This window comes from Trachypithecus francoisi, unplaced genomic scaffold (assembly GCF_009764315.1).
Source record: "Trachypithecus francoisi isolate TF-2019V2 unplaced genomic scaffold, Tfra_2.0 Lachesis_group8, whole genome shotgun sequence".
Lineage (NCBI taxonomy): Eukaryota > Metazoa > Chordata > Mammalia > Primates > Cercopithecidae > Trachypithecus > Trachypithecus francoisi.
Window position 1 is genome coordinate 69,672,296 of NW_022681473.1, and position 15,472 is coordinate 69,687,767.

Consider the following 15,472-nt stretch of genomic DNA (forward strand, 5'->3'; position numbering starts at 1 on the left):
CCTTACCCCTCCCACCCCTATCACTACCCCATTGTTCCCTCAGGACAGGGACCCTCTGGCACAGAAAAATGGACATACAAGGTGCACAGTGACTGCTGAATTAACCATACTGACTTTTAGAGATAGTTCTGCACATATGAGGCACCACTACATTGGAAGACATTCAAAAGAAATGATCATAAATCCCTGCTCTTGGATATGTTGTACTGGTTCACTGCCCTGATCTAGGTTGCAGAGATTAGAGAGCTATTTTGTGCCTCTGGGTCTTTGCATGAGCTCTTCCTTCTCCCTGGCACACTCTCTCCCTTCCTTGCCTAGTTAACCATTTCTCCTCTTTAAGACTTGATTCTAAAGCCCTGGCCTCCCTCCTACCCAGGAGTACATCCTCTGTGCTCCAGAGTACCCTGGGGACAAAGTTCTGGCCTAATCACACTGTAACTGTCCCTTTTTTTGTTTTCCTAGTGGACTGGGAGTGACCAATAAGCAGGAACTGTGTTCTGCTCATCTCTGCAATCCCAGCAAAGGACCTGACAGACCTCAGTAAAAAACTGTCCAACGGATGACACAACTGAAAACAGGAAGACTGTATGGGCATGTGGCCTGGGATTGCAGCAGATGCACCCACCCCTGCCTAGCAAAGTCTTCTGGATGTCTGCTTTGAGGGTGAGCAGCATCAATGCCTTTCAGCTCATCTAGAGACCACAGGATCAGTGAGAGCTGACTGCAAAGCAGGTATTGATCCAAGATTCCCCTTGGACCTTTGGTTTCTCACTCTCTTCATCTGTCACCCAGTGGGTGCAACAAAACTTTGCTCATAAAAATTCCAAACTCCTTGGATAGTAGTTTTATATCTGCCTCCCCTGACATTCCATCAGGAACCATGGATGCTGACACTCTCCTGGCTTCCTCCCACCCCCATTCATCCAAAAGAGGCTCTGGAGTGATTCAGTTCTCCCTCAGAGAGCCCTGGCTGGAGCTGGGGCCCTTGGACTCACCCTCCATCAAAGGGGTTCTCCCCGGGGATGATGTGCGTGCTGTCCCTGCCCACGAGGAACTTGATGCGGTCATAGAAGGAGTGTAGGTTCTGCTGTGACACAGGGACCTGTGTCTCCTGGATGATGTCCAGAGGGTCAGGGGAGCCCAGGCACAGCGGGTTGATATGACACAGGGGCTGGAGGCAGCAGTCAGGGTCCATGCAGTCCACCAGGCCATCTGCAGGAGTGACAGAGCACGCAGTTTATATCGCTATGTTCAATCAGCCATGTTTATCCAGAATGCCTTAATTCATTTCTTCTCTATTTTTCACTCATTCAAAAAACTTTACTCAATGCTGATATAAGCCAAAGTCTCTGCTGGGCACCAAAGAGATGCAAGTGACTCAGATGTGGTCCTAGCTCACTAGTCTAGAAGGAGAGATAGACAGTAAGTGTACAGTGTCTGGACTGTATGTTTTTCCTTCCATCGAGATAGAAGGGATTGTATGTATGAAGACCCAGAAGTGAGATAACACATGAACATTTGTGATGCTATATTCAAATGCTGATGGCCGGAAGGTGAGTGGAAGAGCAGCAGATGAGGCTGCTGAGGTTGACAGGGGCATACCAGGCTGCGCCTTGCAGGCCATGTTAGGGAGTTTGAATTTCACCCTCAGGACAATGGGAACCACTGAAGGATTTTAAGCAGGAGGTGACTTCATCTGGTGTGCACTGCTGAAACCGAAGGGGACCTCAGTGGCAGCTGGGAGCCAGACAGGAGGAGAGGGCATCACTGAGGTTGCACAGGTGGAAAATAAAGGTTGCTTAGACTGCAGTAGCAACAGTGGCAATTAAGAGAAGTAGATGGTATTGAGAGACATTTAGGAGGTAAAACTGTAAGCCCTGGTGACTGCCTGGCTTTGGGAGTGAAGGCGCAGCAATTCTTAGCATCTCTCCCAGCTGCAGTGTAAGCATGTGGCCTGCGGCTGAGTCCTCGGCCCTCTGGAGGCCTGCTCTGCTTTCTGGGAGAGGAGGCTGCAGGGATATTTGTGCTTTTTGAGTTTGTTGGATGATTTCAGATCCCTGACAGAGTTGCCATTAGCAGGGAATTCTTTTTACCACAAGGATAGACTTCGTCAGGACTGGAACTTGTATTACAGCTCTACTATCTTCCCAACGTACAAAGAAAGTCCACCAGATCACAGATTTTTGGCCTCATTATATCAAGGTACTTTTACAGGCACCTAATATTAACAGACTAGCTCAAAATAGATAACAAAGAGATCAGCAGATAGTGCCCAAAGTGGGGGACAGGAAAAGCCCAGGGTCATAGTTTGTGTGCTTTGTCGGCAGGCAACAGTCTAATGACATGTATTCCTGCCTGGGTTCAAATTCGGGCTCTGCTGCATCTCAGCTGTGTGACTCTGGCAAACTTCCCCACCACTGTGGGAGCACGCAGATATGTTCTGTGTTCCAGCACTTAGTGGAGGTGCTTAAAACATAACTATTATACAAATAAATGAATGGGAATTGAATGAATTTACCAGTGAAGCAGGGGTTGTGACAAATGCCAGTCCATAAAAGCCAGAAAACTGTAACTTCATCCCATTCAAGTAAGCAGTGTACTATGGTAGGAGGACCATGATGTTCAGAGACTAAAGTTCAAGACCGAGTATGGCCCCTAAGAATGACCCTGGACGAGTTCCTGTACTTAGTCTCTCTGAGCCCCATCTCTTCAATAATGTGGGAGTAACAGTGACACACCTACCTTTCTAGTTTTCTTCATGGAGTTTATAATACAGAAGCTGCCCACCAAAGTATTGCAAATGCATTGGCTAGACTCGGTGTCCCTGATCCTCCTTGCTAGTGGTGTGGCCTCAGGTAAGCTACTTGATTGCCCTAAAACCTAGTTTTTTCCTTAATAAATTAGTAACAAAAAGCCTTTCTGTTTCTCTCCCATATCTGCATGGTGCCGAAAAGCTTATGGTCTCCTTGAAGGCAGATAGTGATAAAGAGTATGGATTCCAGAGATAGACTGTCTGGGGTCAAATCCTGGCACTGAAACTTACTAGTGTGTGACTTTGGGCAAGTTACTTAAACTCTTTGGCCTCAGTTTCCCATATCTCTTAAAGGGGGATAATCAGAGTGAGTGTCATACAAGTATTTGTTATATAGATAAAAAGTGCAGCATTATGTCCCCAAATCTAGCATAGTATCTGACACATGGTATCATAGTGCTTAACTCTGGGTTAGTTTCCCTTCCTGATCCTGAACCTAGAACATGGCTCACCAACATGAAGAGCCATTCATCCTTTGTCTGCTTACCTACTAGATTCACTCTGAGATATGGAAGGAATGCCTCCCCTCACCCCAGCATTGATCTGGGTCCTAACTTGTGGCTCCTGTCCCAGTTCCCAGATACAATCGCCTAGCAAAGCACCTGTCTTCTCCGGCAGTCGGCAGGCTCCATCACACATTCTCATGCTGCCCCTGTCAGACATCGCTTAAACACGTAATTACAGCCCAAGCTGAGGGTTATTTGCATTCTGCTATTGATGTTAGCATGACAGATTCAGCTGTCTCATCCATAACTCTGCAGAAATGCTCCATTATTCAATCCCAGTGAGCAGGGACGTTGACCATTAAATCAGCTAGCACAATTGAAGGGCCGTGAAAAGTCATGGCTAATTTGAAATTTTATTAGCTCTTGCCTGGTCTTGTTTACCACCAAAGCAGTCCCTGGAAGCCTGTGTTTTACCCTTTTATAAACATTCAGCTCTGTGGCACCTGGAAAGAACTGCTTCCTGTGAGAAGGATGTCTGCTCTCTAGTCCTGGGGGAGGTTAGCCAGGAATGACAGTCGTTCTAATTAATATCTATATTAAAATGATGATGATGATGAATTGCCACATTCATTGAGTGCCAGGCATTGTGCTAAATATATTACAAGGAATGCATCATTGAATCCTCTATGAAGTAGCCACTGTTGTCACTTTCATTTTAGAGAAAAGGAACCAGAGGCTCAAAGTGGTAAAGTAACTTGCTAAAGGTCATGTCACGTAGTCAGTGAAGAAGCTGACTCAGAATCTGAACTCAGTTCTTTCTGAGGCATGTAATGTTCTTTAAGCTCTGGAGAGACTTTCAGGAACCATTTCTTAAGCAGAGAACATGAATTTCTGAATTTCTGAGTCTTAGTGAAACACTACTCTTCTGTGCTCTTCCAGCCTCTTGGGCAACTTCCATCACAGTACGTCTCTTTCCAATATTATAATTTTGATTTTCTCTCTGTCCCCTGACCCCCATACTCTGCAACCCAAACGATGAGCTCCTAGAGATCAGGGGTTGTCTGATTCATTTCAGTATCCCAGGGCCTAGACCTGGACAGGAACAGTGACTGTAATCCACAGAGGTTTGAGGGATGAATAAATGACTGACCCAGGTCAGTCCTGTCCCACTAATCCAGCATCCACATCACAGGACACCAGAGTTTGACGGAGCCTTTTATTCTGTGATCGGTGGCCAAATGCGCAGTGCTTAAGAGAGCCCTCTCTCCAGGCAAACTACCTGGATTTGGACCCCAGTTCCCAATTCCCATGCAAACTGTGTGACTTGGTTCAACTTACTTAACTTCTCTAAACCTCAGTTTCTTCATATGCACAACAGGGGAGAAAAAGAAGGATGGTTAATTCCTTAGACTCACCAATCTGTCTCTATAGCCAAGTGTGAAGCACAAAACTTACCTTGGATGTCTTGTGACAATGAGATAAACATTTTCTAGAGAGGAACTTTCAGGCTGAGATTCTGTCTGCAAGCATGGGACCCAGCATGCATGCCTCCCCCACATAGGAACTGATAGGCCACACCATGGCTGTTTAATTAGTATTCGTGTCTCTCATTAGTTCTGCAAAGTTTGGTTTTGAGCTCTTTGAATATTTCCCTCTCCCTTTCTCTCTAGTGTTCAGGAAATTAACTACTAAATGCTTAAAGGATCTTCTCCTAGCTTTCATGTTTCTCAACCTCTTCCTTAATTTCCATCTTTTTATCTGCATTCTATCCTGATTTATTTCTTCAAATCTCCATTCTACTTCATTTATTTTCCCATCATTTGTGTCTGGTCTGCTGTTTAATTTGTTCTTTGGGTCATTAACTTAAATTATCTTACTTTAAAATTTCTGGATAGGCTATTTGGAACTTTTCAAAATCCACCTGTTTCTTTCTTGATCTTGTCTTGTTCTGTGGTTTTTACACATCATTTTCTCTCTTCAGTCCTTTAAAAGTGTATTCATTTTATAGTCTTTTTCAGGCTGTTAAGTTCTTGGGAGTGGTCATCCTTCTGCATGTTGTAGTTGTTGACTCCAGCTCATGGTCAATCATTTCCTGTGTGTTCTATGATTCTGTTAATTCTTGGAGGGCTTGCCTTTCCTATGAGAATCTTGTGTGGTTGAACTAACCCTCCAGGGTGGCTTTCTGATTACGTCAGCTGGCCACCCCAGGGGTACTGCTTGTCTGGGACCACTTTTCAGGTTGATTTCTTAGGTTGGAGTTCTAGGACTGCTCTAGTGTGTCAGTTTAGATTTCAAGGTCTTTTGAGGTATAGGCTTGGTCTCTTAGCACACCTCCCACCTCCAACAAGCCATGGCAGAGAAACGCCTCCATGTCATCCTTCTGGCCTAGTAAGCACCGTTTCTTTTTTTAGTCCTCTTCTCATGCGACTTGTAGCCTTTCAGGATCCCAGCTTTATGCGAGGCCTCAGTTCCAACCTCCCACTGTGGATGTGCCCTGTCTGCTGACTGTGAAATTATTCTGAGTCTCCCTGGCGCTGATGATCCTGCACATCTTCCAGGACTGCTGTAGCTTGGGCTCCTGTGCCCACTGCTCTGGCCCATCAGCTTCATCTTGTTTCTAGAATCGAGGGCTCCCTTGTCTCCCTTTTATTCTTTGCTCAATTTTATAAACGAATGGTTGTACCTTATCATCAGAGAATCTCTGTATGACCTAGTTGGCCATTTTGCTGAAAATAAGAGTTCCAGCAAGAGCTCTGAGCCTCAGTTCTCCCATCTGTAAAATGAATCATCAAACTTACTTCATAAAGATGCTGTGAGAATGAGGCAAGATCATGGATGTGAGGCACTTAGCATGATAACTGGCAACTAAGCAAGTACTTGGTACATGATAGTTACTATTAGCTCCTGCCCAGGAGCCTCCCTTGAACCATATCCTGGTAACAGGTTCTTTTGCCCTACCCTGGCCCCTCCCTACACACACATTACAGGACAGCCCTTTCTGGACGATGCAGTTGGGCCTTAGAGAACTGAAGTGGATAAACATGGTCATAGCAATGCACTGTAAATTACGGTAGCAGAGGCCTCTGGGGATTTGCAGATTGGGGTCTTCCACAGTGGAAATATCACATAAACTGTGCTCTGATGAGAGGCTGTGGCACTGTGGAATGTCTTACTCCATGCTTCACAGGTGGGAGTGATTAATGCCTATACCTTCCTGTGGTGATGCTTCCTAATCATTTATTTAACAAATATTTGCTGAGTAGTAACTGCGGACAAAACTTCCACCAATGGAGGCAATTCTATGTAAATGAGACACACAAATGAGCAGGGCTCACAGCATTCTTTTCAAAGGCTGCAGTTTACAAGACCAGCTTCTGAGTAAAACCCTCTTTATATTTTCAAATGTAGCATATGGTGGCCTGAAACAGTGCATATGGCTGTTCTACAGTGAGGGAGAATGGCTCACAATTTAATTTTCTTAGGTGTAGATGACAAATTTTAGATGATTCACACTAAAGGACAAAAAAGCATGCTGTGGGGACAGAAATGTAATTTTTGGGATAGACTAGAAACATCAACATACAGTTTGGGGGATTCTCCGGTTTTGGGGTGGCTTGGAAACATTTATAGTTTCCAAATACTTCATATCTCACTTAATTGTATATTATACATAAGTTGGTTAACTTATAAATTCTCTGCATTTTTATATTTGCTATTCCCATTCAGAGACTCTCATTATCACAGCAGAAAAAAAAAATCAGGAAAGTAGAGGATTTGCTTCTATTCCCTTCAGATTTTCCATAAAACCCTCCTAAACCCCCACTTTTGGGAAAGAACATTTTTTTTCCCTAGAAATTTCCTTTTTCCTCAAAGTTCTGAACACATGCCCCCTTTTACATGGTGACAGTGAAAAGAGGCAGAAGAAAATGTGAAAAAGGCCAGGCAGGCCCTGGAGGCTAGGGGTGCAGCAAGGCCGCACTCAAGAGTGGCCCCTGATGGGGAGTGGAGGGCAAAGAAAAGGGGAAAAAAGAAGCGGGGGGCAGCATCTGGGGGCACTAAATGAAACACTCCAAAGTGGTTCACATACTCCTGACCTTTGAACTTAAAGTTCTCTGGTGCTCACACGCTGCTGGTACATGGAGGGCTGGCTTCTCTTAACATTTTCATCTATGTGCTCTGGCTGGAGGATGAAGGCCCTGCCATCCTCTCACTGAGATCCCTCTTCAATGCCTACCTTGCAGGTAGGTGTCAAATGACCTGGAGAACTAGGGAAAGGGGTGCGTGGGAGAAAGATATCCAAGCTAGATGCCTGAAGACCCAGCCTCTCTCCTGTATCTGCCCTTCTCTAGCCATGAGACCCTGGGCACATCCTTCCTATGCCCAAGATGCGATTTACTCCTGTGAAACCAGGATACCAGTCTCTGCCAACCTCTCAGGATTGCTGAAGAGCTCCAGGGTTTAAAAGAGTGAACGAGTAAGTCAACAAAAGAAATTTGAGTGTCTTTCGCATGCTGGTAACTGTTCTCTGGAGCCTGCTCTGGAGACAGGGGCTGGGCGCAGACATGGGCCAAGTCCTCTGCTGGCCACATGGCCCTTCTTTGAGTGAACAGTTGTAGTACTGACTAGAAGTAGCTTCCCGTTTGTTGTGTGACCTTAATGGTGGCCAGTGAGTGGTGGGTCCTTAGGCCCCTCATTTCCCTTTCTCGTGTCTGCGTCTGCATCGGGGAGGCCAAGGGTACATGGGATAGTCTCAAGTCGGTGGGCCTGCCTGATGGCTACCTCCTGGCCTTTAAACGCCAGAGACCTATGTCCCCTGGTGGCCAGCCTGCTGTGACTTTCACAGAAAGTAAAAGGTATGCAGGAGCATGTTATTAAAGATGGGGGTGGGGCCAACCTTCTCACCTTTACGAATAAGGACACTGGGGCTCAGGTTATGTAATTTCCCTGACATCGTTCTGCTAATTAAAGAGCAGAGCTGGGAATTCGGTCCATTATCTTTCTGTATATCCAGCTGTCAGGCACAGTTCCACAGTGGACAACTCTTTATAGCAATGCTCTGGATTTTCTGGGTCCCAAGCTCTGTCACCTCTCCACAGGGGGCAGAAATTGACTTATTTCTGTACCTCAAACGCATAGCACAGTGCTTTGCACACAGTAAGCATCACATTGGTTGAATGAATGAATAAATGCATGCATTTTTTATGTGAGAATCTCAAATTAGACAGCTCCATCAGCTTGACAGGGCCCATCAAGGGCCATGGGGTGTGATGGAAGCCATTCCCTACAGGAGGAGCTCATCCCTCTCTTTAGAAAAGAGACACAGGGAACATGCCTGTTAACGTTCACTTAGCACCCATTATGGCTGGCAGGCCCTGTTGTTAGGTACTGGATGTTCAGGAGTAAAACAGAGTCACGCCTCTAAAGGATTTGGTGTAGTGGGGTAGACAGAGACAACTGAGTACTGGAGAAGAAGGAAGCAAAAGGGGCTGTGGAAGCCCAAAGGTGGTACCCCAATTCAGACTAGGGGCTGGGTTATTTCCTGCAAGACAGAATGCTTGAACTGAATCTAGAAGAATGGGCAACGATAAAAAGGAGAATGGGGGTGTGGGCTGGGGCAATGTGGGACAATCTGTGGTCTAGTAAGCTCTTTGTACCTTAGTTGTTTGCATAGTTCCTTAACCTCACAGCCCCATGGACAGTGTATAGCAAGCCTATCAGTCTTTCTGCAGGCTTAACTCTTCCTTGGCTTGACGACCCATTAGCCAACCTTATCTCGTTCTTGTCTGCAGTCTGACCACAGAACTGTTTTACAAGAGCATTTGCGGAGGCCCGGGGGGTGGAAGGTGGAATGTGTCTCCCCTTCTGTACATACTAGGGAGAAGATTTTGTCATTTGCTATAATAAATTCTGTGCCTCCTTTCAAAAGGCTTGCAAAGTCTTTATCTTCCCCTTGGAACACAAGATTTTTAAAGGTCAATTTCTCTCTTGTCTCTTATCATGAGAAATGTGGTTTAGAGATAGTTTGAAGGGTGACCAAATTCTTTGGCTTTATGTGAACTCTCCCTTCCAGCAATAGGAGATGAAGAGGAAAAGGGAAGGCAGAGACCTTTGTTCTCAGTTTTCCTGAAATTTCTCCTTCTAGGTTGCATCTCTCAATTATCTATTGCAACAATCTATCCAAGATTGTTTTTTCATGGGGCCAAGAGCACCAAAAGAGATTATCATACCTTGAAGCTGCTTAAAGATCCTTTATCAGAAACGGCCTGGTTGCTTAAAATCCAGTGGACTTTTTATCCTGAAGGCTTTTAAAAAACATAGGTTCCAATCTAATCCTAGCTCTCCCACTGAGCCACTGTGTGACTTTGGGCAAATCATTTCAGTTCTCTGAGCCTTAGTTTCCCTGTATGTAAATGTGTGCCTTGCAACTTTGTTATAAAGGCTGGAGACATGTGTGCAGAGTGTCTAGCACAGTGCCTGGCACTCAGGAATGTGCTCAACAATGGCTGTTGTTTTCCTTTACGTACATTTGGATTCTTTTCTGGCAAAGAGTGTGTAACAGTTTGGAATACAGACTTTAACAAAGAAAATGAAAAAGATGAAAACATATTATATAGAGAAATATACCATAATCTTAAATGAAAAAATAGAATGTAAAATTTTATAGAGGACATAATTCCAATTTTTAAAAATAATTATTTACAAATACATATTTTATAATAAATACCATGTTTTTGTGATTACAGGTGGAAAGGAGCAGGAGAAACAACTGATATCTGTAGTTGATAAACTAAGTCTTAGAGTTAAGTTGAGTACGTCACTCAAGGTCACACAGTGAGCAAATCAGGGAGCCAGGAGTTGAATCCAGACAATCTGGGTACAGATCCTGTACTTTTAATCACTGTGCTATGTTGCCTCTCAGGACCTTTAAATATATAACCTGTGATCCTCATAGCAGCCCTGCAAGGTGGGCATTATTATCCTCATTTTACAGTGACTTAGCATCTTTGGGACATGGTATTACCATCTTTGAAATGGGCATGAATAAACATCCCCATAAGTGGGTAAAATGAGAAGATGCATGTGTCTGCACTTAGTAAGTACGTACTCAAGGCACACAGTATGAATGGGGCACACCTTCTTTGTCAACAGGGGCACACAGAGGCTTCACTTTGAGTGGGTGAGTTAGGGCCCCTCTGCTTGTCTGCCTTCTGGTCCCTCTCAGGAGCCAGTGCCCAAGGTGAGAGCATTAGGAGACCGGCGGTCATTGAGTCACATGAAGGATCTTGTTTCCATGTTTAAATCTAGCCAAAAATCATACATGAAAACAAAAACAAACCAATAAAGCTACTCCCTGGCTCAGTCATACTGTTTAGCTCTGTTTTTTTTTTTTTTTTTTTTTTTCCAGACAGAGTCCTCCTCTGTTGCCCTGGCTGGAGTGCACAGACACAATCTCAGCTCACTGAAACCTCCACCTCCCAAATTCAAGTGATTCTCGTGCCTCAGCCTCCTAGGTAGCTGGGATTACAGGTACACACCACCAAGCCCAGCTAATTTTTTGCATTTTTAGTACAGACGGGGTTTTGCCATCTTGGCCAGACTGTTCTCGAACTCCTGGCCTCAAGTGATCTACCCGCCTCAGCCTCCCAAAGTGTAGCTTTTTTCTTTTTGTCTCATCATTTAAAAACACTGTTGTAGCATTCTTAATGAAACTTGAGATTCAAGTTTAATTTAAATTGTGTTGTTTTAAACCCAGCAAATTGGGAAAGAAGAGTAACCAGGTATTCTTAGATAACTTGAAGGGCTACAGGGGTCTACAATGGGCCATATGTCTGAGATCTGGACACAGTGAGAAGCTCTAATGTCACCAGACCTCACATACTCTGGCAGTTTCTGCGACCGGCCAGCTCTGTGACTTCTGCAAAATACTTGCTAAGCTTCCTTTTCCTTATCATGAGGGAATAGTAAGGGGATAATAAGGCCACATTCCTCACAGTGTTATTGGGTGGATGCACAATTGCTTTGCAAACTGTAAAGTGACATACAAGTTATTACACTCTCATAAGCTTTGTGGTACTGCTGCAGCCTACTTAAATCTGAGTAAGTACTCACACTACACTTCTAGGTGGAGTATAAATCACTAGGAGAAGGCAGACGTGCTCTAGGTTCACAGGGCCATGTGGAATGGCTGAAGAATCTAGTCCAGGTCATGTAATGACTTGCTTTGTGACTATGATGTGTGTGATGTCACCTCTCCTCTCTGGGCTCCAGTTGTCCTGTCTGTAAACATGCAGGGGAGGGAGTTAAAGTCAATGTTCTCTGATGTCCCTTTCAATCCTGTTACTCAACATTAAACTCTGTTAATTCCTTCTCCAAGCCTTGAGTCATATCATCTAAGAACAACCACTCAGTGAGACTCTAACACAATTTCTCTCCAGCCTGAATGATTTATCTGGAATTATGCTGTATACCCTGTCACGGCTGAAATAAAGGCACTTATTTAATTCTGCTTCCATTAGACTGAGTCATTTGGATGACAATTTCTTACAAATGACTGTGAGTTTCTTGAGGGAGAAAGACTGGGCCATGTTCACTGGTCTTTACGTCTCCTTGGAAAGGAGCATGGTGCCTTGTAGGTAGCAGGAGCCCTACAAAGGTGTGCTTGGCTGAACTGAAAGTAGCCCAGTGCAAATATGGCTTACTCATGTGCTCCTTTCTTCCTCTCTCCCTCCACTAAAACTGCCCCCATTTGGCCAAGGCTCAGAGTAATAAAGAGGCCAGTGGAGATAACTCTTACTACCCCTGGCACTTGGTGACAGTCCACTCTCTAAGGTTGTTTCATCTATGCCACCCTGCAAAGCACGGGTCCTCGGCACCTTCCCCTTGGCTCCCGCAACAACGGGTGGACAGCCCACTGAACTGAGAGCGCCCTGAGGTGAGACGTTTCCTCATTTCATAGTTGAGAACCCGAGGTCAAAGACCCTCAACAATTTGGCCTTCCCAGCTGATTCTATTCCCAACCATGATGACCGATGGGATGTCTTCCTGACTGGACTGAAAGTCCCATGGGACAGAAATCACATCACAGTTCCCAGCAGGGCACCCAGGCATCTGATATCAGTTGAATGAGTGGATGCTCCTTTATCCTGGCAATTGTCCCACTGCATTGCAATTACTTCCTGTTTCTCTCTCCCTCTAGATTGTGACCTTCACAAGGGTAGGGACTGTGTCTTATTTATCTCTGAAGCCCCAGTACCCTGGACAGGGTCTGATACAATGTCGACACTTGGTTAACATTGGTTGAGTGAGTGAATAAACTATGTGCAAGCTCATTTCAGCCCATAACATGCTCCAAAAATGCAAGTGGCATATTCTCCCACAATTGGGGATTTTTCTGGTTGATCTTTTCCACTTCCTACTGGCTCATCTCTCAGAACAGCTGGAGGAGGCTCTATTCCCCTGGGGTCTGGATCAGCCCCATTTCCTACGAGAAGAACCTCTCTCTCCCCGCAGAGCTGTGGGCTTTGGGCTATGGTATGCCCATGCCCCATGTTACCAATGGTGCATTGTTGTGCTAGGAGGGCTGGCTCTGAAGTATGGCAAACAAAGGATACACTTGAACTGCATTTCATGGGAGAGAATCAATGAGCCTTGTTCTATAACCTATACTTGTATGTATACTGGTAGGGAGAGAGGTGCGCTCTTTCCCCACATTTCCTAAAGATATGCAGTTATTTCGCTGCCCAGATGTTCAACAGCTGTTTGAAGGCTTTGGCCAAGACTTTTGACTCATGAGAAGGGAATGGTGGCTCCTCTCCCCTTTTCTTCTATTACATGAGTGTTACTATTAGTTACTGGAATTGTGCCTACACAGACAAAGTGAAGGGGAATGCTGAGGAAATCATGCAGATAATGTAGGCTGACATCTCTTTCCTATGAAGAGCAAATGTAAATGCACTTTACCTTGCCTGAAGACAGGGGTGCTTGTTGCCCTTCCCTGGTTAGTCCTGGCTTGGCCCATAATGATGTCTCTGAATAGAGAGCCTTTTCCTTTCCAGGAAACTGCTACCCATCCAAGCGTCACCTTCTTGAAGATTGCTTTCCTACTCCCACAACAACCCATATATAACTCTACAACAGCACTTATCACAGTTCATTAGCATTTAACTTTCGGTCTTTCTCCCCCATTTGAGGTCCTGGTGTACAGGGACAGGACTTCCTTATCTCTGTGCCTAGCATAGGGCCCAATTCTAAAAGGAGAACTCTGGATATTTATGGAGCACAAAAATTAATGAACTCCACAAGTTTCAGATTGATTAAGGAACATTTCAACCCTCCAAGATCTCAGGAGAACATAGACCTTCTGTTTCTGCCTAGCTACTGTGGCCAACCCCACAAGCTCCTTGTTGGCAACTGCTCCACTGGGCCCGGGCCTGGGTGCATCAGGCCCAGTTACCTCCTGGATTTAGGCAGCAGGCGGAAGGGCTGAAAGCTGCCTGGCTCAAAGACCGGTGCTCCGAAACAGCCCTCTCTAGGCTGCTGAAACCCACTCAAGGCAAAGAGACCACAGAAATCACAATATCACATACTTGGCCTTTTAATTCTTATGGTGCTTTGGAGTTTGAGAAGCCCTCTAAATAGAAAATTCCCAAAGGTTAGAATGCTGAGTTTCTGACCGATTGATTTCCTACACTGTGAAACATATTGAAATCCTTTGGTACAAATATTAGGGAGCCACATAGACTTGTCTGGACTAAGCCAACTGTTAGGCCATCATTAGGAAGAAAGGGTTAACTGTTTTGGGTTTTTTCAGATCTTTATCTTTTCATTCTCCTAATAACCACCTGCGAGTGGGAGAATCAGGAAGGACTGATGTATCTTCCAGGTGGGAAAGCAGAACACATTATGGTTGTATTTACCCAAGTTAATGCAACAGAAAAATGAAGGCTAATTCTATGACTAAGATAAGGACTGAAACGGTACTTATGGGCCAGCTGCAGCTGCCTCATTTTATTAACAGGGAGAGTGAGGCCCAGAGCCACCAAACAGCACGTGTAAGGATGCACAGGGAGTCAAAGCCAGAGCTGGAATTAGAACTCAGGTCTTCACTCTCAGCTAATGAATGTTCTAAAAGATGAGCACCTCCTTCCTTGGGCTTTGACTGTCTAGCACTTAAAAAAACCCAAAGCAAAAGCCATTTCTATTACAAAAGGTGTCTACTGGTGTGCAGTGAGGGTAACTTCCAGAATCAGAGGAGAAGAGACCTTGACCAAAGGTAACTCAACCTCCCTCCCCTGGAGAAGTGTCCCTCTGCAGCTTCTGTGATAAAGAATTAGATGGTCTCTTCTTATCTATCTCCAGTGAGGGGGACCCATAACTTTGCCAGACATCTCATCCTACTGCTGAATAGTTAGAAACCTCTTTCTTCCATATGCCTTCTCCTCTATACTGGCTGCTGGATATCAATTACTTTCATTTACATTAGTTAATTTTAATTGATTCAAATGGAACATCTGTGACACACACTCATCCCCCTAAGCCACATATGCAGTTTTTTTGCTTGCACCGCAGGTCCCCCTGACTGGATGACTGGTGTGTTGGTGGCCTGTTAGCTCAGTAATACCCATTCTCCACTCTGGGCCTCTTACCCTCTGGAGCCGCCTGGAGCCCATTGGTGCCAAAGCCCTACCTCCATCGTTGTCTTTGCTGTCACCGCAGGCAGTCTCCATGGAAGTGTCACAGCCAGCTCCTCTCCAGCCCAGCTGGCAGACGCAGTGCCAACCATTCAGGTCTAAGGTACATCTGCCGTTGCCATTGCACAACCCAGGGCAACCCTCTGAAAGACAAAGTACAGAGTCGAGGTCTGATCACCCAGAGTCAACCGCCATCACACACACTCACACGCTACCTGCCAACTTGCAAAATGCCTTCATATCCATCAGCACACGAATGCCCACAGCAGCCCAGGGAGGCAGGTATCACTAGGAATTGCCACTTTACAGAGAAGGCAACTGAGGCTCAGAGAGGTGAAAGGACTTGCCAAGGTCGCACAGTCAGAAGTGGCAGGGACAGGGTTGAAACCCACACCTTCTGTATCTAAAAGCCCTCTTTCAAAAGTGACCGGGATTCTGGAGCTGGAGTCAGTGGATGTCGGCCTGTCAGAATCTAACCAATAGAACTTTTTGCCTGATCCTTGCTTCTTGTTCATTCTCATGTG

The 15,472-nt window shown here is 45.2% G+C and overlaps 1 protein-coding gene across 1 annotated transcript in view; it reads right to left on the bottom strand.

The window, feature by feature from the left end:
- The window catches only part of TENM4 (teneurin transmembrane protein 4), a 655,906-nt gene that overhangs the window by 97,334 nt on the left and 543,100 nt on the right, over nucleotides 1-15,472 (bottom strand). The window contains exons 15-16 of the mRNA XM_033204860.1: nucleotides 14,945-15,091; nucleotides 996-1,212 (exon numbers count right to left, since the gene is read on the bottom strand). Coding sequence (XP_033060751.1) covers nucleotides 996-1,212; nucleotides 14,945-15,091 — 364 coding nt within the window. The remainder of the gene's footprint in view (nucleotides 1-995; nucleotides 1,213-14,944; nucleotides 15,092-15,472) is intronic.